The following is a 27,979-nucleotide window of genomic DNA, read 5'->3' as shown; positions in this document are numbered from 1 at the left end:
TTAAAAAAATATTTATTAATTCGTTTTTACTAAATTATTTCATGTTAAACCTGTATATACAAAGTGATTTTTACTGTAAGCAGAACAAGTAAATTGTCAGACAGCTCGTCTTATTGTAAAGCACAACTGATTAACTTCAAATAAGATACTGTTAATCACCCACACCTGTGATTTTTAAAAAATGATAAAACCACAAGGGCAATACCATCATAACCCATTTGTGCAGTTCAAAAGAAAACAGCAAACATCAAAATATAAACTGTACTTATTTTTTTCCAACTTAGAATGTAATGTTTATTCATGTTATCTACAAGAAGTGCTAAAATGTTTAGATAATGATTTCCAGACATCAAAATGTGGTATGAATCTGCAAGATGGGATTATGACTCATTATAGAAGACCTATGTAAGTTTTACATAGAGCAAAAGACGTCATTTGGAATGTTAGGAAGAACTGGCACATAGGTGGACAACAGAATGTTAAGCTTGTATGAGACGTTAATTTACTCACATAGCTGATGGGCCAATTAAGGTCTCTAGAAGGTCACAGATACACCAGAGCTGCAAACAGCCATGGACCAAGTGCAGACCCCTTTACCAACTGCCATCATGCGACCCGGTTGACAAATGTGTAATGTTCATAATGCCATGTGATTTGGATATGCAGCCTGCTGTAGGTTACAGAGCAGCTGGGAGTTGATCTGCTGTAAGCTGTAGCACACAAGATGTCATGTCAAGTTTAAATGTCTCTTTGCTGTTTAAGTGCATCGCATACTTTTTTTAACAGGTGACCAACCAGGACAATGTTTAGTGCCCTCTTACGTAGAACCAGATGGTAAAATTTACCATTTGGACATGCGTGAAGCCTAATGTCAGGCTAGGCCTCCTGCACATCAATGGCTAAAAAAAAGGTGGCCTTATGTTTACACTCAGGACTAATTTTTCAGGACCACAGAGGTGTTAGAAGGTAGAACTAATAGAAGAAGAAAAAAAAGTATACTGGCCCTGTTATTTGTGATATCTTATTATACTTAAGAGCAGACCACCCATATCCATACACCCCATGAAACTCAAACGCTGGTCTACTATACTGCATAGCAGCATTCTGCAAAGCTATGTTGTAGCTCTCAGTTCCCAGCCTGAAGACATCCTTGGTGTGTCACACTCCTTGTATTCCCTAACCAGGAAGAAAGTCAAAAGGTAAAAAAGGCAGAGTTGACAGTTGAGGGTGCCGTGGGCACTAGTAAAGTGGCTTGAGGGCGCGGTCACTGAAGATAGCGGTAGACTTTAAAACAGTGGTTGCCGGAGTCGGCTACCACCACGTTGCCGTCAGACGTGAGGGCCAGTCCCTGGGGGCCGTACAGCGGGTCCGCCGACGTGTTGATGTAGGACAGGAATGAGCCGCTGCTGTCGAACACCTGGAACATAACAGGGCCAATTACAGAGCGTGTTAGTCTGCACCTCGCAATGACGCCGTTTTACAGAGCCGGCATGGAGGAAGTAGAACACGGAACTATTTTTGCCTCTGATTATAAAGATGTGGAGAAAATATATGTCAGAAAATAATGGAATGTTTTCCCTTTTTTGGATCAGAATCAGGCATGTAACTACTACCAACAAACAAGGACCCAGGGAAGTCAGGAAAAAATGCTGACAAGCTTGTTCAAGAGGGAATTTAACCAGCCTAATGCAGTGTATAGGCCTAAGCTCCTCAAAAGTAGGGGCAGACATGTGCCACTGATAACCCCCAGTGACCTCAGCTCTAGTGGGGTGGCTTAGCATGTTACAGGAACCATTACATTATACGAAACTAGAGGTGTCTTCAACTAAGGATTTTCATAGTCGAATGACTTTTGACTAGTCGAATGGCTTTTTTCTAGAGCACCTTAAACGGGATCCCGTTCTCATTCAGGACTTTTTGCCACTTCAAAGTAAAAACCTAAAACACTCAGATAAATGAATAAACATGGTAGGTTGACTTTATTCAGCTTTTATTTATTATTTTTTTATTATTATTTATTTTTAATTGTCACGGTGACAGCTCCGGACCCTTCCCTGTGGGCATGCCGTTACGTTGTCTGCGTGTCGTTATGTCCATGTTTGTACTTCCGTGGGAGTGGGTCGTCTGTGAGCGTGTTCGTGGTATCACCTGTGCCTTGTCCCGAGGTCACGTGGGTCTGTGTAATACACCTATTTAATGTGCGTTCGCACAGTGTCTTGTGCTCGTCTTTGTCTAAAGTTCATGCCCGTGCAAGCATCGCGTCAGCGTGCTTGCTCCGTTTGTGCTGGACTTTACGTGTTTGTGTCTGATTAAACGTTTAGTGTGCATCGCAAGACGCTCGTTGTGTCTCTTTCTTCCTCTCACACACCAGCGGCACATTAATAAAACGTTAGAGAACATTAACAAAAAAAGTCACCATCAGTGCGCATACTGAACTGTCAGACAGGCACTGTGCAAATGTCAAAAATATTTTAAATAAAATATGCCTGAAAATATCAAACAAATTGCCACACAACAGCAAAAACATTATAAGTAAAGGTTCAAGTAACGGGGTTTAAAAAGCAAACAAAAAAATCAAAAAAATGTTTATAGGCCAACTTGCAGAGACACACCGCAACGAGACGACACGACAGAGACGACACGACCGAAACGATGAACTGTTTTTTTTCGCCTTACGCATTTTAAATGGTATGCCATGTTGGTTGTTGTCGTGTGAAATGAAAGATGATGTTTACATAACTTGCACTTTACTTTGTTTGATTCATCTTTATCTTTTTCAAAATACTCCCACACTTTTGAAGTTTTTTTTTTGTAGCCATTATAATCTCGGCAGATGCTGACTATCCTGTAGCGTGTTCAGCTCCGCTCATTTGGATTGTGCAAATGCAGGGTGTGATTTATTAATGTGTAGTAAGGAAGATGCCTATTGTTAATGCACACACATAATTTTTAAATATTTATTAACAGAAATTAGGATGATTTTATTTGACAAAAGGATATATATAACGAAAACATTTCATGTAACAACTAATGCTTAGCAGCATCCTTGGGCACCCCCATGCAGTTAGAATGGCACATTCGACTATGACGTTCATAGTCGACTAGGGGTATAGTCAACTATAGTCGAATCAGCGACTATTGCAGGTCACCCCTATACAAAACTATTTTGAAAATGATTCTCGAAAATATTCTATGGCAATAGAGCATATGCTTCAGATGTACCAGTAAGACGCTAGATTGACAAATTGTGCAGTATCGCTTTAAAAGAACTTGGACACTGAACTCATGCATTTGCAGTGCCTTTACAGCATTTAGCAGACACACATTTTCCCAGGAAAATGTGGGGCTAGAACTGGCAACCTTCTGATTACTAGTTGACATCCTTAAACACTGAGCTACCACAGGTCTGCTGTACCTGTATTCGGCTGTTGCCCCAGTCGGCTACTATGATGTTGCCATTGACGTCAACGGCGACTCCCGTAGGGGCGTTAAACTGGCCGTTCCCCTCTCCGTTGGATCCAAACTTCAGCATGAACTCTCCCTCTGAGTTAAAAACCTGTAAATTGCAGGATAACGATAACTTCAATTTGACTTCATTTTTATCCATTTTTTCTCCATTACCAATCCACTGTGAATGTGAAAGGGTGGGAGACAGTGACATCACACTGAGGATAATTGAGTGCCATCACACTTAACAATAATGGAAAAGGGAGACAAGTGTGTCCTTCCTGCCCAGAAACCATGTCCATGTCCATCTAACCCTCAGCCACAGATGACCGGCACAATATTGAGATTCAAACAAGCCATCTATTGGTGAGATTCTTCCACAATTTATTTGGCAATTATACTCACTGAGTGACTGTATTGTTGTACCAAGAGTAATGCCCAGCATTTAGCAACTTAAAAATGTTTAAATTACTAAGTATCATAAAATGGAATAAATCAGATTAAATGTGGATTACATGCAGATGTAAAACAAAAACTTCAACACAAAAAAACTAAAGAGTACCAGAAAGGTAACCCATACCTTCACAGAATGATTGTGGAAATCAGTTATGATGATTTCATTATTCTGGTTAACAGCTGCAAAATGGGGACCTACAAAACGAACCAAATTAGGAAGACATACAGAGCATGTAAACACTGTTAAGCATCATCGCCTTGTGAGTGAATCGTAACCAATCCTTCCTTCCCAAATCCTCATTTGCTGCTGAACGGATCTCCATCTTGACAACTGGAACGTGAAGCGATGGACAGATGAAAGGTTAAGGGGGCGGGATCACAGGAAGTACCTGCAAACTGCTTGTCGCCGTTGCCACGGCTGCCGAACTTGGTTACAAGCTTGCCGTTGGCCTGGAAGATGAAGATGCAGCAGGCCTTGTTGTCCACCACGATGATGTGGCCGTCTCTGTTGACGGACACACCCTTGGGGCCCATCAGCTTTCCTGAGCCAATCTTAGCCTGAGGGCAGAGCCCAAACAAGCAACCAATCCTTTATAGACTTCACAAATATCTTTGTTAGTAGATGTTGGCCTCGTCTGCCTTGTCCTTCACCCACCTTAAATTTGCCATCGCTGGAGAAGATGCTGATCCATTTATTATCATAGTCTGCGATGATGATGTCACCATTTGGGTGCTCGGCAACGCCAGTGGGCCGCTGGAGTTGCCCTGGCGACCGGCCCCGCACTCCGAAGCGATTCCTAAACTGTCCATCATTGGAAAACACCTACGAATGGACAAAGAGAAGTAAGAAAATCTCAGCAAGCGCTCAGTAAGAACTGCCTCTCTATTGTAATGTACAGCACTCTACTATGTATTTTCCCACAAGCATTTTATCGGCAGTGACGCCGTCTTACCTGAATGCACTGATTGTTACTGTCTGCTATTAAGATCTTCCCAAGGTTGGAGGCGGCCACGCCCTGCAGATTGGTGAATTCTCCTTTATTTCTCCCTTTAGTACCTAGAACATAAGACAAAAAAAAGTTTACCAGTGACAGTAGAAATATTCTGCACAATTGATAGTTTTGCTTTTGAATAGTTTGCCGAATATTCAACATATTTTAGATAAGTCAGTCCTTTGTATATCAGCAAATATCAGCAAATACTTTAAGAAGGCAGGAAACCAGACGCATTAAACCAATGCCCTGGAAAACAGGCATCAATGTACATTCATACAGTGACTTCTGATCAGCTGCGATTTTTAAAACTTAATCTCCTTAAGCCCCTAGACGTGCATTGAAGCTGTGCTTCGTCCATCGGCAACGGCCCGTACCAATCCGGAACACCAGGTCATCCTCCAGGGGGTTCTCCTTCCTCTTCCCTGAGCTGTACTTGCTGCCGGGCCGCTTAACGGCACGTTGCTTGACGTGCGTGGACCCGGGGCTCTTCGTCTTCCTCCCCGCACCGGAGATGGCCTCGTCCTCCCTGACTGCAACGGTCACACGTCCCGGCCGGCCGACCCCGCATCGCCGGACGCCCTCGCTGGTCCCCGTCTGGGAGCAGGCGTCAGCTCTGGCGTTCAAGGCACCCAGAGTGCGAATGGAGGCGTGCAGGGTCTCCGTCTCTGCGACAAACGCCAGCTGCGCGTTCTCCTCGGGTCGCAGTGGCAAGCCGTGACCGGCCAGCTCATCCAGACGTTCGCCCAGCTGCCGGGACGCCAGCAGCAGCTCGGCTCCAGAGCCACGGAGCAGCGTCCGCTCGGCCAGGGTGCAGCCATCGTGCATGCGGTCACGTTCCTGCAGGAGGGAGGACAGCTGTGCCTGGAGCACCTGTGCAAGAAAAACACACACGACCCACAGTCAGACACGGCATGACATGGCTGTGGACTTACAGATAGCATCCTTGACCTGACAAAGGGGCCCAGTGTCACTTTTACAGGAAGGACATGTTGAAAACAGTGAGACACAACAGCATTGAAACAGTCAGACACACACACACACACACACACACCTCCTCATATTCCCGAACATACTGACGCACACAAAGTTATGTAACAAAACCTGTTCAATAATCTATAATTATTCCACAGAGATGCTTCACCTACAGTGACTGTAGGTATTTTTTACCCTGTATTATTTTTTCTGTCATCATACTAAGTCAGCTACAATAATCTCAGAATCACCCATTGATTTTATGCACCCTTGATGGTCAAAGCAAATGCGAAACATCTGGATTTTGTCGTGAGCCTCATGGAATGCCTGTTTTTTGTTGACAGCAGTGTGACTTATTTTTTCAAGTTTGCTGTGCTAGTTCTAGATAGCTTCGATGGTAACATATTTCTCAGGGAACAGGTAGAGGCCAGACTGCTCCGAGTGCGGGGCTGGGTGTTTTCTTGGTGAATCATTCCCATGTGACTCTCCACCGTCAGGGCCCCTGCCTGAGGCACATGGCTGCTTATGACATGCAGTAGTGAGACACGTTTAGTCATTTCTCAGCTGGGCTACTGTTGTTAGCACAAAATTGTTAACAGCAGCACCAGCCGGGTGAGCTCATGGCCTGCCTGACCCGACCCCTCTGCCCAGACAGACCATTTTATCAGACAATACCACAGTACTGTATTCCTGAGACACTGCTAAGTGTCACATTTATGTACTTTATGGTCTGTGGGTCTGAGGTTTTCAACTGGGATACATGCTAGTGGCCATCAAGCCTAATTCAGGAGGCACACTGCCACTTCAGGTAGACCTTATCACCTGGAAAGGCAGATGTGTGAGAGAGGCAAACCATAATGTCCAGGTCCTGTCACCTGTCAGTTTTACAGGAGATGCTCCTATATTCTCTCTGCTAAGTTAGTACTCTAGGATTACCTTGAAATCTTTTGACAGTGCGCATGATACGAACCTTCTGCTTCAGGCCATAGTTGACCTCCAGTTCCACAAGCAGCACGTTCTTGCGCATGTCGAGTGCCTTCTGCAGCTCGGTGAAGATGGCATGAATATCCTGCTCGATTGAACTCTTCTGATTGGCCATCTGCTGCAGGATCTCAGACAACACCTGCAGGGTGGAATCAATCTCCGGAAGCCTGAGCATGACACGAGAGAGAGCAAGTGACTCATCCTCTCCCTCGCTCTCTCCGTCTCTTGCTCTCAACGTCTCTCTGTCTAATTTATTTCCCCTGTGTATCCCTCCCCGATGACCAATTAAAAAACAGCAGCCACTATATTCTAAACCCACTAAAACATACTGGCAGGCTCATCATGTTTACAAGATTCTCATTCGAATGCACAATTGTTGTTCTATATGGTTAAATTATATACTCATATATTAGAAAGCATCATCACCCATAATGACGGCCTCTAAAATATCTTCGGTGAAGCGGAACATCACCACACTCATCACCAGCAGGTCTGCACCCCTGCACCTGTTCACCTCTTTTTGACAGCATCCAGCTGCCCCTGCAGGGAGACCCTGTGCTTCTCCAGCATGTCCCTTAGTGGCATGATGGCATGCTGGGTATGCTCCCCGCCCACGCACTCCTCACATACGGCCGTCTCACACGGAGAGCAGAACAACTCCATCACCTATGGTGAAGTGGTGAGGGGAAAAGGGGTGAGCTTTTGGATGATTTTTCTTAATTACCCCCTTCCCCCACCCCCCCCCCCCCACACACACACCCACACACCCCTAAATTAAGCCCCATATACAAACCTCTGCTGTCCTCTGTAGATAATCCCGTGTTGTGGAACCAGCCTAATGCTTCCACTTTCCACATCATGTCAAAAGCCACACCCCTCAACCCCTCCCCCACCCCCAGCCAAAGCTCGCCATGGCAACATTCCTACCTTTGGCACTGCTGTATCTGAAAACTACATGCTGAACATTCCAAGTGATGAGGCTGTGACCTACATCCTCTCACACACAGCTCCTCCTCTACACTTTCGACATAACATACATGCGTATACGCAAACTGGCTTTTGTGTTACAAATAAAAAGCCTCTCCTTGACTGCCTTATGGATGTCAGGGGATGGATGTCAATAAATTTTCTCAGTTTGAATGAGAAAAAAACAGAAATCATGTTGTTTAGACCTAGTGACACAAGCAGCATTCCTTGTGTTGACCTCTCCCCTCTGGCATCGTTTGAAAAACACATTGTGACAAATTTGGGTGTAAAAATGGATCCTATGTTAAAGTTGGATGCCCAGGTAAACACTGTGGTTAAAGCTTGCTTTTTTCAGCTGAGGAGATTGTCAAAAATCAAACCTCTACTCTCTAGACATAATCTGGAAACAGTAATACATGCTTTTATAAAATCTCGCCTGGACTATTGTAACTCACTATTGACTGGAATAAGTCAGGCCTCCATGACCTGTCTACAGCTTGTGCAGAACATCGCGGCCCGTTTTTTAACTGGTACAAGAAGGCGAGAGCACATCACGCCAATTTTAGCTGCTCTTCTCTGGCTCCCAATTCACTTAAGAATCCATTTTATTTGGTATACTGGTATTTGCTTTTAAATCTCTTAACGGACTTGCCCCATGCTACCTATCTGAACTTTTACATCCATATGTTCCATCTCGGTTCCTTAGATCAGCTGACCTGATGCTTTTAACTGTTCCAAAGACGCATCGCAAACTTAGAGGGGATCGAGCGTTTGCATGCATAGCTCCAAAGCTTTGGAAAGAGTTACCGCAGTACATCAGGCAGGCTCCCTCACTCAGTGTTTTTAAAACCCATTTAAAAACATATTTTTATGACTTTATGAATCAGCGTAACAACTCAGACTGTTTTAACTCCAAATTTTGTGTTTGTTTTATATCCTTGTGTCATTTTAATTACTTTCCCTGTTTTCTTTTTTTTGTACTGTGTACAGCACTTTGGTCAGCTTTATTGTTTTTAAAGTGCTTTATAAATAAAGTGGTATGGTATGGTATGGCATCGTCTTAACAGCTAGAGATCCAGTACTGCTAAATGTGAATGGAGGAACAGCACGTCGAACTTTAAAGTGTGTTAAACCATTTTAGGAGGTGCAACTTTTGGCAGTCCTATATTATGGCCATGGTGAAACATTGTGTCAGTGATTGTATGTATGTATATGATAATATACTACTGCTCCCTGATGCACTAATTTAGTGCTGGAAGCTTCCAGAACAGTAGAAACCCAAATTGCACCGGCCTCTTTAGGGACCGGCCCCACGTACATTGCCTTGGTGGCGGGGGCAGGACAGTGGGCGTGCTTCGGTGGAGGCGTCTATCGTCTTTGGCCCGCTGTAGCTGCCTCCTGCCTGGCTCTCCAGCACCTCCATCAGCCCCGTGATGAAGAAGTTACTCTGCAGGGCGGCCACGCCCTCCTCTGGCAGGATGGAGGTCCGGCGGCAGACAGGACACGACAGTGTCAGGCTGTGGGCGGGGCTGTAGTGCTGCAGACACCTGGGCCACGTCACCATGACAACACCACCGATCAGCCATGACTCACCCAGAAGAACGGCTATACACATCTCTTGCTAAAGACTTCATAAAGCTTTCATAAACACACTTATAGCTTGTTCATAAGAATCCTTTTCCGCATACTTTTGTCAGTTCTACAGTATGCTACAGACATTGTTACTTGCATACTTTTAAATACAAGGAGGACTTTTATTATATTATACACTTTAATTCATATATACAGGAGCATACTTTTCGCAGAAGGTGTGGAGGCAGGGGAGGACCTTAGGGCTGTCGTAGCGATCCAGACATATGCTGCAGATCAGGAACTGTTTGTCAATCTGATGCACCACAGGGCTCGGAATGGTACAGCCTTCACCGGCCATGCTAAAGCTCCCACACAGTGCTCACACTGCCCTTCAGCCACTGACCTAGAGAGAGAGAGAGAGAGAGAGAGAGAGAGAGAGAGAGAGAGAGAGAGAGAGAGAGAGAGAGAGAGAGAGAGAGAGAGAGAGAGAGAGAGAGAGAGAGAGAGAGAGAGAGAGAGAGAGAGAGAGAGAGAGAGAGAGAGAGAGAAAACCATAGTTTTAAGCCCATAAAAGTGAGGACTATAGTTGACCAGCAGGTGTCATTGTTGACTTCCACAAGGACAGGCTACAATCGCACTCACACACAGCAGGCTTACAAGGCTAGTGCTCTTTTCAAGGACAGCAAAAGACACAAATATCACAACTAATACTAAATGTCAATAACATTCACAACATTTAACAAATCAAGTTTATGATCCTTTCAGAGCCACACTGTCTCTCTCCTTCAACCATGTTGCCTTTTATCCTATTCAATGTCCATCATTTCAGACTCTTGTTAGTCCCACCATCTATCGCTGCTGTAGCAAAGACCGAGAAGGGACCTGGACACGCATGTACAGATGGACAGAGTGGACACTGGTTATCCCAGGATTGTACTGTTGGGGTCTCACATCCCGGACGTTTTGTGCCTGGCACAGCAGCAACATAAGCTGAATCAACCAGCTAACTACACATTCCAACCCAATTCACTAAAGTGATAAGCAATCGATAGAAGTAGCTACTTACAAAAGAATACAGTCCTTAATGTGCTGCAGTCCTCACTGACTCAGTAATTCAGTTTAGCCCTTAAGACAGGGGGTAATAACACTGGGGCCCCTAAAATTCCAGTTGGGCTTCTCCACTTGGGATTATACTGTGCATACATAATTCATGAACCGATCCTTTACCTTAATATCCTTAACCAGACAAATCATTCACTGCTTTACACACACACGTTTCACTTAATCATGGTGGGTATCATCCATGGTAGGCAAATGGTTCTTAATATGATCTTTCAAACATTATACATTCATCGTTCATCCTGAAGCAACACAAAGCATACCTACACTCACCGAACACTTTATAAGGTACACCTGTCCAACTGCTCATTACCGCAAATGTTGAATCAGCCAATCACATGGCAGCAACTCAATGCATTTAGGCATGTATACATGGGGAAAACGGGGAAGAACGGTGATTTAAGTGACTTTGAACGTGGCATTGGTCGTTTGTGCCAGACAAGCTGGTTTGAGTATTTCAGGAACTGCAGATGTACGGGTATTTTCATGCACAACCATCTCTATGGTGTACAGAGAATGATCCGAAAAAGAGAAAATATTCAGTGAGCGGCAATTCTGTGTGCACAAATGCCTTGTTGATGCCAGAGGTCATAGGAGAATGGCTAGACTGGTTTGAGCTGATAGAATGGCAAAAGTAACTCAAATAACCAGTAGTTACAACCGAGGCATGCAGAAGAGAATGTCTGAATGCACAACACGTCAAACCTTGAGGTGGATGACTACAGCAGCAGAAGACCTGCCTTGTATCAACGGTTCAGGCTGGTGGTGGTGGTTATTTTCCTGGCATACTTTGGGCCCATAAGTACCAACTGAGTATCGTACTAAACACCACAACCTACCAGAGTACTGTTGCTGACCATATCATTAAGGCAGTTCAGGATTAAAGCAGTTCAGAAGGCAAAAGGGGGTCCAATCCAGTACTAGCAAGGTATACCTAATGAAGTGACCGGTGAATGTATGTATCTTAACATTTAGATTACAAAAACCATTACAAACCCCCAAACACATGCATAACAAACAAGTATTGTAAAAGCCAGGCTTAAAAAAAAAAAGCACATTATAGTTCCTGAGAGACGTGTCCATTAGAGGGCGGTAAGGGAGAAAGGGAAATGAGGTCAGTTTTATTGTAGACAGACTGCTGACTACTAGGGCAACAACACATGGTCTCTGAGCTCCAAGCTGGATCAGAGCGACACAGCTGGCTGTGTCTTAGACGGCGTGGTACGCCACAAAGCAGTTCAGATCAGCAGTTCTGGGATTGTATGGTCTTTAAACAATACGCGAGTGGCCGTAATGAATGGAAATTGCTATTTGAGTGGTCCTAAAAGTTGCAGTGAGGGCTTATGTTTAAATGGAATGATGTAGATGGCAGAAGTGTGCCATCTTTTCTCATTTAGGCTAGTTCAGCATTTCTCAAAGTGTGGGGCATGGGTATTGCAGGTGGGGCGCAAGCAATTGGAAGAAATGAACCTTTTTAAGCCTGTCGTTTTAATGCTTGTTCGTTTTGCATAAGCCCCGGATGTTTAAAATGTCTGCGGAACAGTGTGAACCAGGGCTAGATCCGGCCCTTTAATGAATTTGTACCCCCCCCCCCCCCCCGGGCAACAAATTATGTTCGCCACCCACCCCGCCCCACCGTCAACAAATTCCGTTCGCCACCATCAACCCCCTATACCATTAGATTAGCTGTTGAGGATGTTTGTGATAAAGACCTCCATAATTCTACCTGGTAGTTTGAAAGAGTATAGACAGCATATATATATATATATATATATATATATATATATATACACATACACACACACACACACACACACACATAAAGACCTCCATAATTCTACCTGGTAGTTTGAAAGAGTATAGACAGCATATATATATATATATATATATATATATATATATATATATATATATATATATATATATATATACACACATACACACACACACACACACACACACATAAACACACTCATTCAGTGTACAATGTAAAATCATTGTAACAATGTAAAATCATTGTAATTTTCCAGTCATCTACTATTAGAGTACAATTGAAAGATTTTGAACACACTGCCAATGATTATCAGTATATATCAGTAGCGAACCGTGACCATTAAACCTTGGCCCGCTAACTTAACCCCTCACGTTCCCACACAGATTGAATAGACATGGTTGAATTATTTATTTGCTTATAGTTCTGTAATTGTTTAGATGTAGATTGTCAAACTTTAAGTAAATAAAATAAAATTGGATAAATTGTATTATGTATATTTTGTTTTAAGAATATTTTAGGGAGGGGCCCTGACGGTTCCCCACTAGTGTTTATATTATAATCACTCAAAATGCATGTTCCAAATTATTATGTACAGCAGAGTTTTCAACCTGTTCATTTTTATAAAGAACAAAAAAAAATTGTCATTTGTGAAATTATAAGCATCAGCAGGTTATTACAAACTGAAGTCAAATAGTTTTCAAGTCAAAATTTTAGTCTAGGTGATGTTACATTTGCACATAGGACCCCTTGTTCTAAAGGAGATTCTGAACTCTCTCGTCCATTGAATTTGTCAGGTTTTGGATGGTATCTGTTTCTATTGTTTTCCCTGAGGACAGAATACCCTCCCAGAGCTGTTGCTTAGATGTGAACTGCCTCCCGCCATCATAGACATTCCTTTTGATGATGCTCCAGAGGTTCTCAATGGGGTTCAGGTCAGGGGAGCATGGGGGCCACACCATACGTTTGTCCCCTTTTATGCCCATAGCAGCCAGAGATGCAAATGTGTTCTTTGCAGCATGAGACGGTGTATTATCATGCATGAAAATGATCTTGCTGCGGAATGCACGGTTCTTCTTCTTCAACCATGGCAGGATGTGCCATGATGTTTGAGAAACTCCACATACATTATGGAGGTCATCTTTACCCCATCAGGGATCCTAAAGGGGCCGACAATCCCTCTCCCCATGATTCCAGCCCAAAATATCACTCCACCTCCTCCTTGTTGGCGCCGTAGCCTTGTTTGCATGGGGTGTCCATCAACCAGCCATCCTCCACTCCATCCACCTGGACCATCGAGCGTTGCACGGCACTCATCGGGGAACAAAACAGTTTTGAAGTCAGTCTTAATGTATTGTTTAGCCCACTGGGGCAGTTTCTGCTTGTGTGCAGTGGATAGAGGAGGTCGACAGAATGGCTTACGTTGCACCAGCAGCAGACAAGGGGGGACGTTGCACCAGCAGCAGACAAGTTTTTGAAGGCGCTATGACAAGGCATTTTTGCAGCTACTCTTTTAATCTGACATAATTGCCTGTTGGAAAGAGTCCTCAATTGTAGTCATGCCTTGACCTACACACTCCGCTATTTGTTGCTTCTCAGCAACCGACACATCCTTTTTTCTTTGCCATTTTGGCTGAAAATGTAGGCTGCTTAATAATGTGGGACAGCCGTCTTAAATAGTCTTGCCTGTAATTGGACACACCTGCCAAACTAATTAGCACAGGTGTCTGCAATTGCTTTCAGTGATATAAAGAGCCCTGACACACATTATCATCAATGGGTTTAACTGACAAACAAATTCTTACCTTATCATTCCTAAACACTTTTTGCCTAATAATTTGGAACACAGTTTATACACACACACACACACACACACACACACACACACACACACACAATATTGCCAAAAGTATTCACTCACCTTCCTTGACTCACATACGAGTTTAAGTGACATCCCATTCCTAATCCATAGGGTTCAATATGATGTTGGTCCACCCTTTGCAGCCAGAACAGCTTCAGCTAGAACTTTTCTGGGAAGGCCGTTCACAACTTTTAGGAGTGTGTTTATGGGGATTTTTATGGGGATTCTTGCAGAAGCGCATTTGTGAGGTCAAATACTGGTGTTGGAAGAGAAGGCCTGGCTCTCAGTCTCCACTCTAATTCATTCTATGCAGGCCAGTCAAGTTCATCCACACCAGACTGTGCCATCCATGTCTTTATGGACCTTGCTTTGTGCACTGGTGCAGTCATGTTCGAAGAGGAAGGGGCCAGCTCCAAACTGTTCCCACAAAGTTGGGAGCATGGAATTGTCCATAACGCCTTGGTATGCTGAAGCATTCAGAGTTTCTTTCACTAGAACTAAGGGGCCAAGCCCAGCTTCTGAAAAACAACCCCACACCATAATCCCCCCTCCACCAAACTTTAGACTTGGCACAATGCAGTCAGACAAGCACCGTTCTCCTGGCAACCGCCAGACCCAGACTCATCCATCAGATTGCCAGATGGAGAAGCGCGATTCTTCACTCCAGAGAACGCGTGTCCACTGCTCTAGAGTCCAGTGATGGTGTGCTTCACACAACTGCTTTGAATTGTACTTTGTGATGTATGGCTTGGATGCAGCTGCTCAACCATGGAAACTCATTCCATAAAGCTCTCTGCGCACTGTTCTTGAGCTAATCTGAAGGCCACATTAAGTTTGGAGATCTGTAGTGATTGACTGCTGAAAGTTGGCAACCTCTTCGCACCATGCGCTACAGCATCTGCTGACCCCACTCCGTTAGTTTACGTAGCCTACCACTTCATGGCCGAGTTGCTGTCAACACTTCCATTTTCTTATAATACAGCTGACAGTTGACTGTGGAATATTTAGGAGCGAGAAAATTTCCCAATTGGATTTGTTGCACAGGTGGCATCCTATCACAGTTCCACTCTGGAATTCAGCTACTGAGCTACTGAGAGTGACCCATTCTTTTACAAATGTTTGTAAAAACAGTCTGCATTCCTAGGTGCTTAATTTTATACACTTCCGGCCATGGAAGTGATTGGAACACCTGATTCCAATCATTTGGATGGGTGAGTGAATACTTGTGTTATATGAAGTGTCATAATATACAGTGTCATATAATATGACACACACACACACACACACACACACACACACACACAAAAATTTTCTATTAGAAGAAACGGAAAGCAGTTACGAAGTTCTATCTAGGCCGAGATTCTCGCTGGGGAACTGTAGCCTTGGTCATGGGGCGCTCGGGCAGAGCCTTGTCCTGCAAGCCGAAGGCCGGGCCAAAGACTGCCCAGCTCAGCAATGACCACAGGAAATGGGGCACAGGTGCCCCCACCTGCCCGCTGGCACCGCCCTGAGGGCATGCTCCATTTCACCCAAAACAAAACTGGGACATCACCAGAGAAGAACCTAGTCACCATAGCAACACAGATGAGGGGGGGGATGGACACAAATCGGAAGGCAGCGTCAGGGCGGCGGAACAAATTAATCGTAGGCGCTATTGCGAAGAGTCTACGAACGAGCCAGAAACATCCTGGATGCCGGTGGAGAGGCACTCCTCACGCCATTAAAAGTTGTGCTCTGTGATCTTAGCATCCCCCTGTACTGAGCGTCACTACTGACAGGTTCTTCTCCGATATCGGCTGCAAACTGAATGGAATGACTTATGGAATCAGGAACAGCCTCATGAGTTAGAAAAACAACTGTGTATCCACCCCAGCTCATACATGAAGCAGAAGATTTTATGTGAAGACACTTAGGGCACTACAAAGTGATTGGACTAACCAAATGAGTGAATTTGCAAAAGGGAAGCTTGACTGAATTGATGCAAAGAGTTTAAATGCAAAGTAATGGGGGTTATATGATGGCTACAACATAGCTCACCTGGAAAGATTTCATGCAGTCCCATAGACCAGCATCACAAATGCACATTATCCTGACCAGAACGACACTCATATACATGAATGTAAACAAAGAATGTAGAAAAAAAAATCTAATTCTTAGGTAAATCAGACCTGTTTTGGTAAATAAATTCTGCTCAACGCAATATGCAAATACCCAGAGGAGCTCTTGCACACAAAATCTCTCTGCACTTTTAATTTTCTGAATCCACACTCAGTTAAGATCAATTCATCACACCCACTACCTAAAAAAATCTGATTATTGGGGAATTTGGATCTTTGGATGACTCATGAAAACCCAGTTTCAGGACTACAGGAGGACTGCTGGAACGTTTGTTTCTGTGGTGTTGCACAGAATATTTCTTCACCGAGTTCTGCAGTCATTTCAGCCAACTCACACTCTCATGCAGGTCACGCAGCATATGCTGAAACCTGTTACATAACGTCTACGTCAGGCGGCAAGTGGCATCTGAGAGACTGATGTGTTACGTCACATTGACATCCAGCAGCACACAGCATGTACATGGGGTGAGTCGTTATGGTCGTGATCAAAAGAAATTATCAATCCCGAGTCATTCAAAAACAAAGTATGATATAAACCCAATGACTGCAACCAAAGCATGTTTTGTTCCATTTCTAATGCAAGCTGTGATCTGATCCTATTGCAAGTTGTCACGGTTCTGTCAAATTCTGTTCAGCTGTCAAATGTGCAACACTACACAATACATCTCAGATAAGTAGTCCAACTAACCACAGCATTAAATAAATCAGTAACATACACACAGTAATGTGCACAGTGTCAACTCATATCACCGACTTCAGCAACAAGCAATGAAGAAAACAAGACCTGAAAAACATGAAGTGGAATGCACAAGTTTACGAGTCTGAGGGCGATCCACTGGATCCCTACCATTCACCGGTCATCCTCAGAAACCTGCAGTCCACATGCTGACCTGTGATGACGCTGTGCCTGTGGGGCTGTGCAGGAGTAGATGACGACTCAAATCCAGCTACCACCACAGACCGGGATTACGGAATGAACAGGGCTGGCTCATAAGGCTGATAAACCTCCCCTAACATTTCCTTTTTGATGCTATTCTCTTTTGCACACTCACGCTCACGCTCTCTCTCTCTCTCTCTCTCCCTCTCCCTCTCCATTCACTACTTTTCTCTCCTACTCTCATGTCATACTCTTTAGCTGCTTGCTCTATCTCCCCCCCCCCCCCTCTGCTGATCTCACTTACCCACTCCTCCTCTCCCTCTCAAATCTGTCCATATGCTAAATCACCACAACTTCCACTGCAAAGTATTGTGGGATTTGGTTCTGCAGCGGGAGGCAGCAGGCGGGAGGCAGCAGGCGGGAGGCAGCAGACGTCCGGCAGCGCAGGTCATGGCATCACAGCTAATGACGCCGAGAGAACAGAATTAGGCAAGATAACGATATCGTAATAGAGCGATAAGCAATAATGTGCTTTTGTTAGGGGGGCATCAGTTCCTGCCAGATCACTTTGTCAGTGCTGAGTCACCACACAGCAATCAAGCTAAAGCAATAGGGAGAAACAGGGAGACAGAGAAACAGACAGAGTGAAGAAAACAGCAAGAGGGAGAAAGATGTATAAATAAAGGGGGAGAGCACCACGGACAAGTAGAGGGGAAAAAGAGATGGAGAGAGAAGGAGATGCACAGGAAGGGAGAGAGAGAGAGAGAGAGAGAGAGAGAGAGAGAGAAGAGAACAAGGGAGTGTGTCGTCATGCAAAGTCAGAGCTGCCAGCTGACATGAAGGGCAAAAATTAAGCAGACATTGAATCACAGCTTTGATCAAGGGCATACGAGTCACTCTGTGGTTATTTCAGCCGAATCACCGAACACAAACTAGAAACTAGAAAGTTAGAAACTATTCAAGGTCAGAGCATCAATCAGTGAGGTTAAATTCCAGGAATAAACGTTTGCTTTGAGAATGTCAAAAGGCAGGCTATTACTCCATATTTTTGACATCACTGTCTCTGATGCATGCAAAAATAAGCAAAGCTCTCTGACCTTTCATGAAAAACAGTACATAGTACTGTACAAATTAATATTGTACAGGCTTTTTATACATTTCATTATAGCCAGTAAGTTTGGATATTGCAATCTTAAACCCTTGCAAGTGACAAAACCACATGCCAATGCTACTCAAAACAGCTGAAAATTGAGGAGAAAAAAACAACAACAACAACAACAACACACTCTTTGGAGGATTAGTGATTTTACTGTAACGCTCAGAAGAAGGCAGAACAGCAACTCTTGGAGTTGTCCCAGTGCCAGATTTACACTAAAAACACATAAAACACCCACAGATGGATATTTCTGAACATCTAAAAGTTAAACATTAAAAAATCCAATTAAACATCCTGCCCCGTGGCTTGAAATTGGATGAACATGAATATGGAGATGATGGCACAGAAGGATATAATTGGCAAATGACAGCATAACCACACTCAATACTTAAATATTTTCAATATTTAAAAACATCTCAGGCTCTAGGATGAAGTAATGGCCTAGTACTAATACCACAAGTACCAATATGAGCAACGCCCTAGTACCAATACTACCAAAGCCAATATGACTAATGACCTAGTACCAATACCATGAGAGCCAGTTACCAGAATTTAGTGTTGTGACTACAAAATCAATATTGTTTTATAATTCTGACAAAAAAAATACATGTTGAATTAGTGAAAAAAACCACATATCTGAACCCTAAGTTTATGTGCTCCAAAAAGAATCAGTTTTACACACGCAAGCAGAACAAGAGGTAATAGCATATATAGGCCTACATTATGTGTTATTAAGGGGACAGATGCCTCCCACAATCTTATCGGCCTCCCAACGTCTGAACTAGCCACTTTACTGCCATCTACCCCAACAGTCTTGCTCTACTATGTTAGGCATGTTACATTCCAGTACACTAACTGTCCAGTCCCACAGACCTTTCTGGAATCCTGAGCTTAGCGGATTTGATCAGGCCTGGTTCGAAATAACGCCACAGGCATCAGAACATGGACAGCAGCTCCAACCTGCAACTATGACGGCGACTCCAGATCCGATAGCTAAAGATAGCTGAGAAAAATAAACAAGAATGGTGAGAGGTCTGGGGGAGGGGACGGCGACGACACTGGTTTGCACCAAGCAATGCGATGATGTGGTGATCTGTAGGAGTGTATATGCTCCTCCCAGCCACTCAGATCTTGGCAAAGGCTTCCTGACAAGGCCTGTGAGACAGCAGGACACCCCAAGCACCTCCTGTATAATCCATGTGGGGCTGAAACAGGTACGACAGGTACTGCCTCTTAATACACACTCAACTCCTCACACCATGGAGCAAACTGCCAATGGCCTTGTGGAAAAACGCTCCTAACTGTTCTTGGGGTCGGCTTACCATGCCAACTTCACCACTCGCGCAGAGAGGTCAAGCACAAAGGGTTAATACAGAGGCTTGATGTAAACATACAGCATCTACACACACACACACACACACACACACACACACACACACACACACACACACACACACACACACACACACACACTTGATAAGGCTTGGATGAACTTCAGTGCTGGCAAGTGTGTGTCAAGTTGGATCCAGCTCAGCTGATCCTGAAACTTCAGCTGAAACATACAAACCTGTAACCCATATATTATGTAGACAAAGAAGCAAATGTGTAACACATGCAGTAGATTACATCTCAAACTCTGAACATCTAAACATAGTTTAGGCTACATTTTTAGCCACACATATGCAGGTATTTGGAAAATACATGTTTTAACTTATTTTCGGCAGGTCTTATATCTTCAATATAAAAATTCTTAAAGCATATAGTTAAACACTGCACAGAAACAGCATAAAACATAGCCTCTTGTTCAAAAGTGACAGAATGGCCATTCAGGTCCTTTGGAGTGAAAAGAGGAGGTGACAAGATGGGACGACACTGCATATATGCTGTTACCAAGCAACCACTGTGGTTTCTGCATGGTAATTGGCAATCACAATCACCTTAATTTACATAATATATCAAGTGAATGACTGACATTTTTATCTTCCCACTGGCCAAACGAAGAAACCACTGCTTTAAGCACACACATCTATCCCACAATTCTATAAACAGACAGACAAATGCACAGTACCTTCTGAAGGCCTGCAGTGCTATTTTAGTAGAATCCACAGGAAACAAACATTTCCCCTCCAAAGATAACCGATGCAGTTGGACAAGTATGCAGTATTACTTAATATGAGCAATATTAAAGCAACCCATTCAGCTATTCAATAAAATGACACTAAAGTCAACAAAAAGTTATAAAGATGCATGAAATAAGCCTAATGTATGTTGCCAATCAGGACCGGGCCCTCACCCAGTCTGAGAGCCATCAAAATGTCCTAGACTCCAGAGTGTGGTGTCCTATTCTGCAGTCTGTCTCTTCCATCTGCCCCCCACCACCCCCCCACCCCCCCCCCCCGTTTACTATCCCCTCTGCCCTCCCATTCACATCACTAAATCACACCATCACACTCCAGGAGGCGACCCTTGCCATCAGCCCCTCCCCCCGTCTGAACCATCTGAGGCGGGCTGGCAGCTGCTGGACATGGGGGACAAGGTCCAATGCCGACCTGTGACCCCAGACGGGTCAGTCTGGGCTCAACCCCAGCGGCACCGCCAACGTGCAGATAAACGTCCAGCAGTAGATGGGATCATCACATCTGAAAACAGCAATGTGGCACGGTGGTGCAACCTGAGAATAAGAATTGGTTGAAGACCAATAGGCTACAGCACAGCACACAATGACCTGTCACTGTAGCCGTGGTGATGTCGAGGCATAATGCACACAGCAAAATAAGTGTAATGATTATGTAACTGTAACCATAGAAATAGAATCCCGTTGCTAATGGCGATGTCACTTTCTGGATACTCAGGACAGTGGATCTGCTTTAGTAAAGCAGCACTGCTGGTAGATCCTTTTTTGTTTAGATCCAGTGCTTACTTAGGAAGCCATTAAAGCAAATGCACAATGTTGTGCACAATACAGCGACAATTTTCCTGGCCAAGCCACAATATGAAGAGGCAGGCACATGAGCAGACCAGTATAGCAGAAGGTTCATACAGGCAGAACACAATGTCAGAGATGACAGGGGACGGTTGTGTAAGAACCGTGCAAATATCCTAAATAAAACCTCAACACCACAACTTACTCCTCTTGACATATTCGGTCAATGGTAAAAAAAAATTTCATTGGAATTTGTTCAGTGCCAAAGAATTGGTGCTAAGAAACCTTCCCAATTATTAAACCCAGTTTTGCATACGTTTGACTGAAATGTCTGAGATTAATAAGGAAATTCACAGCACGCAATTAAAAACAGTCATTTGAATAATGCGTGTTGCCGAGTCCAGCGCCGCAATAACGAATACACAAAGGCCTGCACGGTCGCAACCTACCACAAAGGTTAATGTCCGCTCCCCCAACTACTGTCATCACAGCTGCGCTCAACAAAGGCGAACCTGTCAACACCGAGCATAAATTGTAGGGCATGTTCATTTCAGAAAAAAAAACCAAAACATACAAATATCAAGATCATTCCTGCATGAATGCAAACCAGGACGGTGGGCCTATCGGTTTCCTGGGTGTGATCAAAGGCTACACGCTGCTGAGCGTTGAATTCGCCCTGCAGTATTTTATGGAAGCAGCAAGTGTAAAATACACAGGGCCTATAAACACAGAAAAGCGGTGAATTATTCTAAACGTCTTTTATAATACATAAACACAGATTTACACAGAGACGCGGCTTCATTGGCTCCCTGAATTTAATATCAGTTTGATGTATGATGAGACACAGGGGAGGTGGGGTCGCAGCGTTGCCCGTTGTTGTTCTCGGCATTTTGCGTCATGGACGCAGTGACCACACTCACTTATCATATCCGAGGACCAAGGCTTCCTGCACGGGCGTCAGTGTGCAGTCTGGCGGTGCTGATAACCTCCAGCCAAGCGTTAGGACGTGAGCCGCTGTATTATTCTGTATGCAGTATACCGGCTGTTGCCAACTTTGTTGAGTTAAAAAGAGTTGCTTCAAGTTTCTCAAACGACTCCAGAGTTATCGTTTCTTTGCCTTAAGCAAGTTTCATGGCTGGCTTAGTCACACATTACAGTCACAGTCAGAGAAGAATTTTAAATAAGCTTCATGGCAGTGCATTATTTATTATTAGTCATAGAAACAACTACTTAAGCACTTGTAGCGCTGTCTCAGTTATTTTTGTAAAACTGTAATATTTACAATAGTATATATAGTTTATTTATTTAACAGTTTTTATTTATTTTAATAAGTTAAAAGGTAAACAATCTTAATGCATTCTTAATAAATAATAGTTGAACGTTACCATTACGTTGTCATTTTAACTTAAAAGTAAATCATGTAGATAATGTATCATCATTTCCATCACAGAGATCATATCAGGAACATGAATTTGACAGTGTCTGCCAAGGTACTCTCTGATAATATGAATGCAAAGTAACTAAACACAATTAGAATAGATATTTAGCAAGAGAATGCCCAAACTGCGTCGTCTCCGCCTATTTTACACATTCCGTTCAAAGAGTGAATAGGAAACTCGTGATGCTTTATATGTTGAGGCAAAAGACGAGCCCATTGAATGACATACGATTCATCAGCGCACACTGAGGATGACATACTACGCACATTCCGTTCTTAAAAGCTACACCGCTTGGAGAAAGAGTGGATCTATCGAACTACGTTCACGTTTTGAACACCTCTCGTTTCAAACGCACAAAATCTGTCCGTCTAATCGAAAGGCTACCGTGACATCAACCTGTCAAGTCACTTTTCTAGATCTATTTTTTAAGATCTTTAAACACTTACGTGAACTCCATGACTGTTTTAATTCTGTTGCCCCCCAAAATAAGTTTTTTTGGCCGATCCAATATATAACTCCTTTGAAGACCGTACGCAAAGCCACTAAGCACTCTCACTAGTTGTCAAAAGCTTGAGCTCTAATGGGAGGAGCTCAGTAAAATCGAGAAACCTGACCAATCAAAAAGCACATTGAGAATATCAGGCGGGGTCAATTGATTTGACTTTTGACCCCTGTCAAAAATTATGGTGAGACGTTATGGTGCGATATGATCGGCGTTAATTAAGTAAATTATGTGTAGCGCAGGTAACGTACATCTCATGCGATTTATCTATGTATGTATGTATTTGTCTATGTATGACAATCAATCAATCAATCAATCAAAGTTTATTTGTATAGCGCTTTTCACAACACGTGTTGTCACAAAGCGCTTTACAACATGTGTAGTGAAAAGCGCTATATAAATATATTTGATTTGATTTGTAAATTATATTCGTTTATTGATGGATGGATGGATGGATGGATGGATGGATGGATGGATGGATGGATGGATGGATAACTATTAATCTCAGAGGGAAATTCACTGGTTACAGCAGTAATCACTGGTACTGGTTCACTAATTCACTTGTTCATTGGTTCACTAGTTCACTAATTCACTTGTTCACTGGTTCATAGGTTCACTAATTGCTTTGCACAAAATATGTAAGCACACTAACACCCTACTCAGTTGTAGTCTAGGACATGTGATTAATGTTGTTAAATGTCCTTTCATGTGCAATATATACCTTCCCACATTACCAAACATCTCACCCAATCAAGTGACCCTTGGCTCATTTACCACCAAGCCAGCATCACAAACAATACAGCACTTGTTCAGTCTGTGCCTTGTTGTGATAAACGGGTAAAATGCAGCAGCTCACAACCAAAACACAAGGACACTATTACACACACACATACACACACACACACACACACACACATAAACAAGCTGACACACTCTGGGATCAGCAAGATTTGCAGAGTCATATGTGATATTCTGGGAAATGTGAGGAAGATTCTGGGATGACTGTCCTGGGCAGTCATTGACACAGGTTATTATTATTTTCTCCACCTTTATAATACTGTATTGAGTTTTTAAACGTTTTTTTTTTATTGAACACTTACTAATTCCAGGTCTAATCTGAGTGTTTAGTATAAGAATATTGTACAAAGTGGTATGGCTGTACATAACTATATCTTATTCTTAAAATATATTGTAAAATATATTTATTTACAGGAAAAATGAAATAATGAAACATAACAGTGAATTTGACTGTAATGTATATTAAAGGGTTACAGGGTTGGGGGGGTGGTGGTGCATGATTTAATGTGGAAAGCAGTGATTGCAGATGGAATCTCTGACAACTCCACCATCTCTGTTGTCACCCACATGCATGTAGGTTTCCTCATCTGTGGGCATGTCAGAGATGGTAGGCTGTCGCTCTTTCTGGATGGTTGCAATGTTGTGTAATACCACATATGTCATTATTATGTGACACACCCTATCAGGGGTTACTCTGAGCCCCTTCAGGCACTGGAACCTGGCCTCGAGCATTCCTAGGGTCATTTAAATTCTTGCCCTAGTTTTGCTGTGGGCCTGATTGTAGCGGGACTGTGGTCCAGGTGCAGGATCTGAATAGGGAGTCATAAGGTAGGCCTATAGGACAGGCAGGGATACCCTCTGTCTCCATGATGGAGGCCGTCCTAGTGTCCGATAATCGCACTAGGGTTTTTTGTTTTTTTTTGCATTGCAAACTAGGGTTTGCAATGATTTAACTATTACACTGCATGTGAATAACTAGCATAACTACCTCAGGCCTACTCTGTTAAGATTTGTTGTACAGTGTGGAATCATACACGGATCCTGGCCATCTGGCTTCAACATTTGTGATGAGGTGGGAAGCATCACATATGATCTTGATGGGGAGAACGGTCAATTACAATAGCTACGTTATTTTTGTTACCATTAAAGATAAGTACATTATTCATTAAGGATTATAAAGGTTAGTACCTGTACATTAATGCTATGGATGGATTTTCTGTTTATGTAATCGCCTTCATGTTCTAATGGTGCTGTAATAGTTAGCATATGTAGGTTCCATCAATGCAGCCAATCACTCTAGGAAATCCTTAAAATGTAAATGAAATGAAGTTCGTTATATATTGCTTCTCCTCCTTTGCTTAATTTCTTTATTGTCCGTGTGAATTAAAGACAAACCAACGATGCTGTGGAATTCCTCTTTGATGTCCATAACTGGCTTATGCCCAGGAAACACCACAAAACTGGGCACTAGTCATTTTAATGCCAGACGTAGGCTCTGTTCGAAATAGCCTACTACATACTGGATACTGCATACTGGTCCTCGTATGCAGTACAGTTTCCAGTATGCGACAAAAGCAAAGCATACTACGGGGTCACGTGAACGTAGCGTTGCATGATGGGATGCAGTACACCACGAAGATAGCTCTGTTCGCGTACTGGAATATTTTGCGGAAATAGTAGGTCATCCGGGTATGTTTTGCGTACTGGAAAATTCATTTTGGTCACATACTGCATACGGCATACTGATTTGGGGCTCGTTCAGTACGCCAGTAGTATGTAGTAGGCTATTTCGAACAGAGCCTATGGTTTTCAGACAGACCGACATACAGTAGATTTGCTGACAGATTCCGCATCTCCTACACTATAAAGAAAACTTCCACTAGCAAAAAACGAAGAGCGATGTATAACAATCTGGAGAGAATTTAGGGCTGATCCGCGATGTGTAATATTTGAAATGTGACGCTTAATAATGTTAATGATGTAAGTAATGGATTGTGCTGAAAAACGAAAACGGACATTAAAAAATAATCCGAAAATGATAGTAGGCCTGTCTATTCGGGGTTTTATAAGGTATTCCCGACGAAGAGCTCGGCAAATAAACTGAGCTTCAATATCCACATGATCCTTGAGGAAAGGACACGTCATGATGACATGTTTGTAACTCTGGTGAGATACTGCAGAAGCTGCAGAAGCAAAAGTCCAGGGGGTGGAGCTGGATCTAGATCCAACTCCTCCCACCATCGTGTTTTCATTGGTCTGAAGTAATTGCACTACACAGGAGGAGTTTATCAGCCATTCCAAATCACTGTGGCCGTCCTAAATTGCTATTCTTATTTACTCACTTGCCGTTCATTTGTGAACAATCACGAATGAGAAAGTTAGTTCATATTAAACAAATTTTCATCTTGCTCATGCTAGTACCTAGTTTCCTTTGGTGATCATACAAAATCTGACTGTTTCTGTTTGCACGAACACTGTTAAGTTTATCTAATCTAGGTGTCTAAGTAAGTGACAGTAAAAACTGATGTTAGAAGACGAGCGGTGAGCTAAACAGAATACAGATGTATTAAATACTTATGTATGTTTGTGTTCTTCATATTGGACATAAACTGTTAAATTAATGAGTGTTTGCTGTAGTTACTTTACTGTATAATGGTTGTGTTGTTCGGTACCGCATGGACACCGAGGGGGATTGTTATTCAGTAGAATAACATGATCCTCATTAACCAGTTCACTGAAAAACTTCACAACAACTAATATGCTATTCATATTTTTCCATCCATCTATAGATGCATATCACAGTTTTGAAAAAAGGACAGTTTGTGCAGGGCACTACATGTTGTAGTAAATACCACTGTCCATTCTGCTCAACTAAAGTGTACCGTCCTAACAAAAAAAGTATTTTTTATTAAAGGTAAAAAAAAATAAATAGTAGGCTACATATTTAAGAAATGTACTGTACTTTATTATGTTGGCAATCACAGATCATTATTCCTGTCCACTTTTACGTTTTCTTGTAAACTTAAAAAAACATGTATTGTGTTATTTAAATAACATTTAAAGAACATTTTGATCTTTAAACAATAAAAGTCTTAAGGGTGAATTTATTAGATTTATATTTCCTGGTCGGAAAACTTAAGCAACACGTAGCAGTTGGATTAGATGCAGCTCCGCCCGCCCCCTGGACCGACCAAAAGAAACTATGGACGGTGGGAGGAGTTGGATCTAGATCCAGCTCCACCCCCTGGACTTTTGCTTCTGCAGCGACGGGTACTTGACTCTGGTTTAGGTCCAAGTTAACCTGCCAGCGAGCAGGTTAGCTTCAGAGCATAAGTTGCTATAGTAACTGACTCAGGCTCTCTCTAAGCTTGGTTTCTGGAACGGAAAACCTCGAGTTTCCGTGAATTCTGAGTTAACTTACCCGGTTTTCTCGCTTAACCCGCTTCTTGGAATACCCCCAGACCCATATATTACTACAATTATTTTGGAAACAAATGATTTAATCAAAGCAAACAAATTTGAGCTAAAAAAACACAAAACAAAAAAACCTTTTCAAAGTGCAAAAAGAATTTTTTAAAGTAAAAACACACTCCCGTGTTCTGCTATACCCCGAGCAACAAGAAACGTAAACAAAGACTCCATGACGCCAGAGGACCCTGGAGGTTATTAGGCTTTCGAGCAACAGGAACTGAAGAAAGAGCTGTCCCTCCTGCGACTTCGCCCCAACACCGAAAAGCATCACGGGAGATTTTAGCGCCCTCTGTCTCTCTGATGCAGTACTGTGTCCTGCTGGGAGCTCCTGCTACACCAGGGGTGTCCAAAGTGCGGCTTTCACTGGCCCGCAGATTCTGACGATCACAGCATTTTATATTTCTGTCAGGGTTCGACCCAGGCACGTGACTCCTGCTGCCACTAGGCGGAGCCCGCGAGCTGTAACCAGGGGCAATCAAGCCCGATAGGTTGCACCTGTTCTACAGCCTATTTAAGACTAGCAACTTCAGCAACTCATTGCTGAAGTTGTTTG

General features: G+C 43.1%; 1 protein-coding gene across 7 annotated transcripts; it reads right to left on the bottom strand.

The window, feature by feature from the left end:
- Positions 1-14: 14 nt before the first annotated feature.
- trim2a (tripartite motif containing 2a) lies at positions 15-23,191 on the bottom strand. Of its 7 annotated transcripts, XM_076992296.1 has the most exons (14): positions 23,102-23,182; positions 21,666-21,728; positions 20,843-20,964; positions 9,617-9,795; positions 9,139-9,367; positions 7,369-7,520; positions 6,841-7,021; positions 5,273-5,768; positions 4,857-4,960; positions 4,559-4,726; positions 4,293-4,461; positions 4,028-4,098; positions 3,416-3,556; positions 16-1,417 (listed from the first exon to the last, which is right to left on the bottom strand). In XM_076992296.1, the coding sequence occupies exons 4-14, from the start codon at positions 9,748-9,750 to the stop codon at positions 1,265-1,267; spliced, it is 1,998 nt and encodes a 665-aa protein (XP_076848411.1). In that variant the 5' UTR covers positions 9,751-9,795; positions 20,843-20,964; positions 21,666-21,728; positions 23,102-23,182; the 3' UTR covers positions 16-1,264. The 7 variants fall into 7 exon arrangements, with proteins under 7 accessions (XP_076848413.1, XP_076848411.1, XP_076848410.1 ...); XM_076992295.1 differs by lacking the exon at positions 20,843-20,964; XM_076992293.1 differs by lacking the exons at positions 20,843-20,964; positions 21,666-21,728; positions 23,102-23,182 and adding an exon at positions 17,108-17,408.
- Between the last annotated feature and the right edge of the window lie 4,788 nt (positions 23,192-27,979).

The sequence above is a fragment of the Brachyhypopomus gauderio genome, unplaced genomic scaffold (assembly GCF_052324685.1).
Source record: "Brachyhypopomus gauderio isolate BG-103 unplaced genomic scaffold, BGAUD_0.2 sc92, whole genome shotgun sequence".
In the NCBI taxonomy this organism is placed as follows: Eukaryota; Metazoa; Chordata; class Actinopteri; order Gymnotiformes; family Hypopomidae; genus Brachyhypopomus; species Brachyhypopomus gauderio.
The sequence above is the reverse complement of the archived record's forward strand: the minus strand, read 5'-3'. Positions and strand labels throughout refer to the sequence as shown.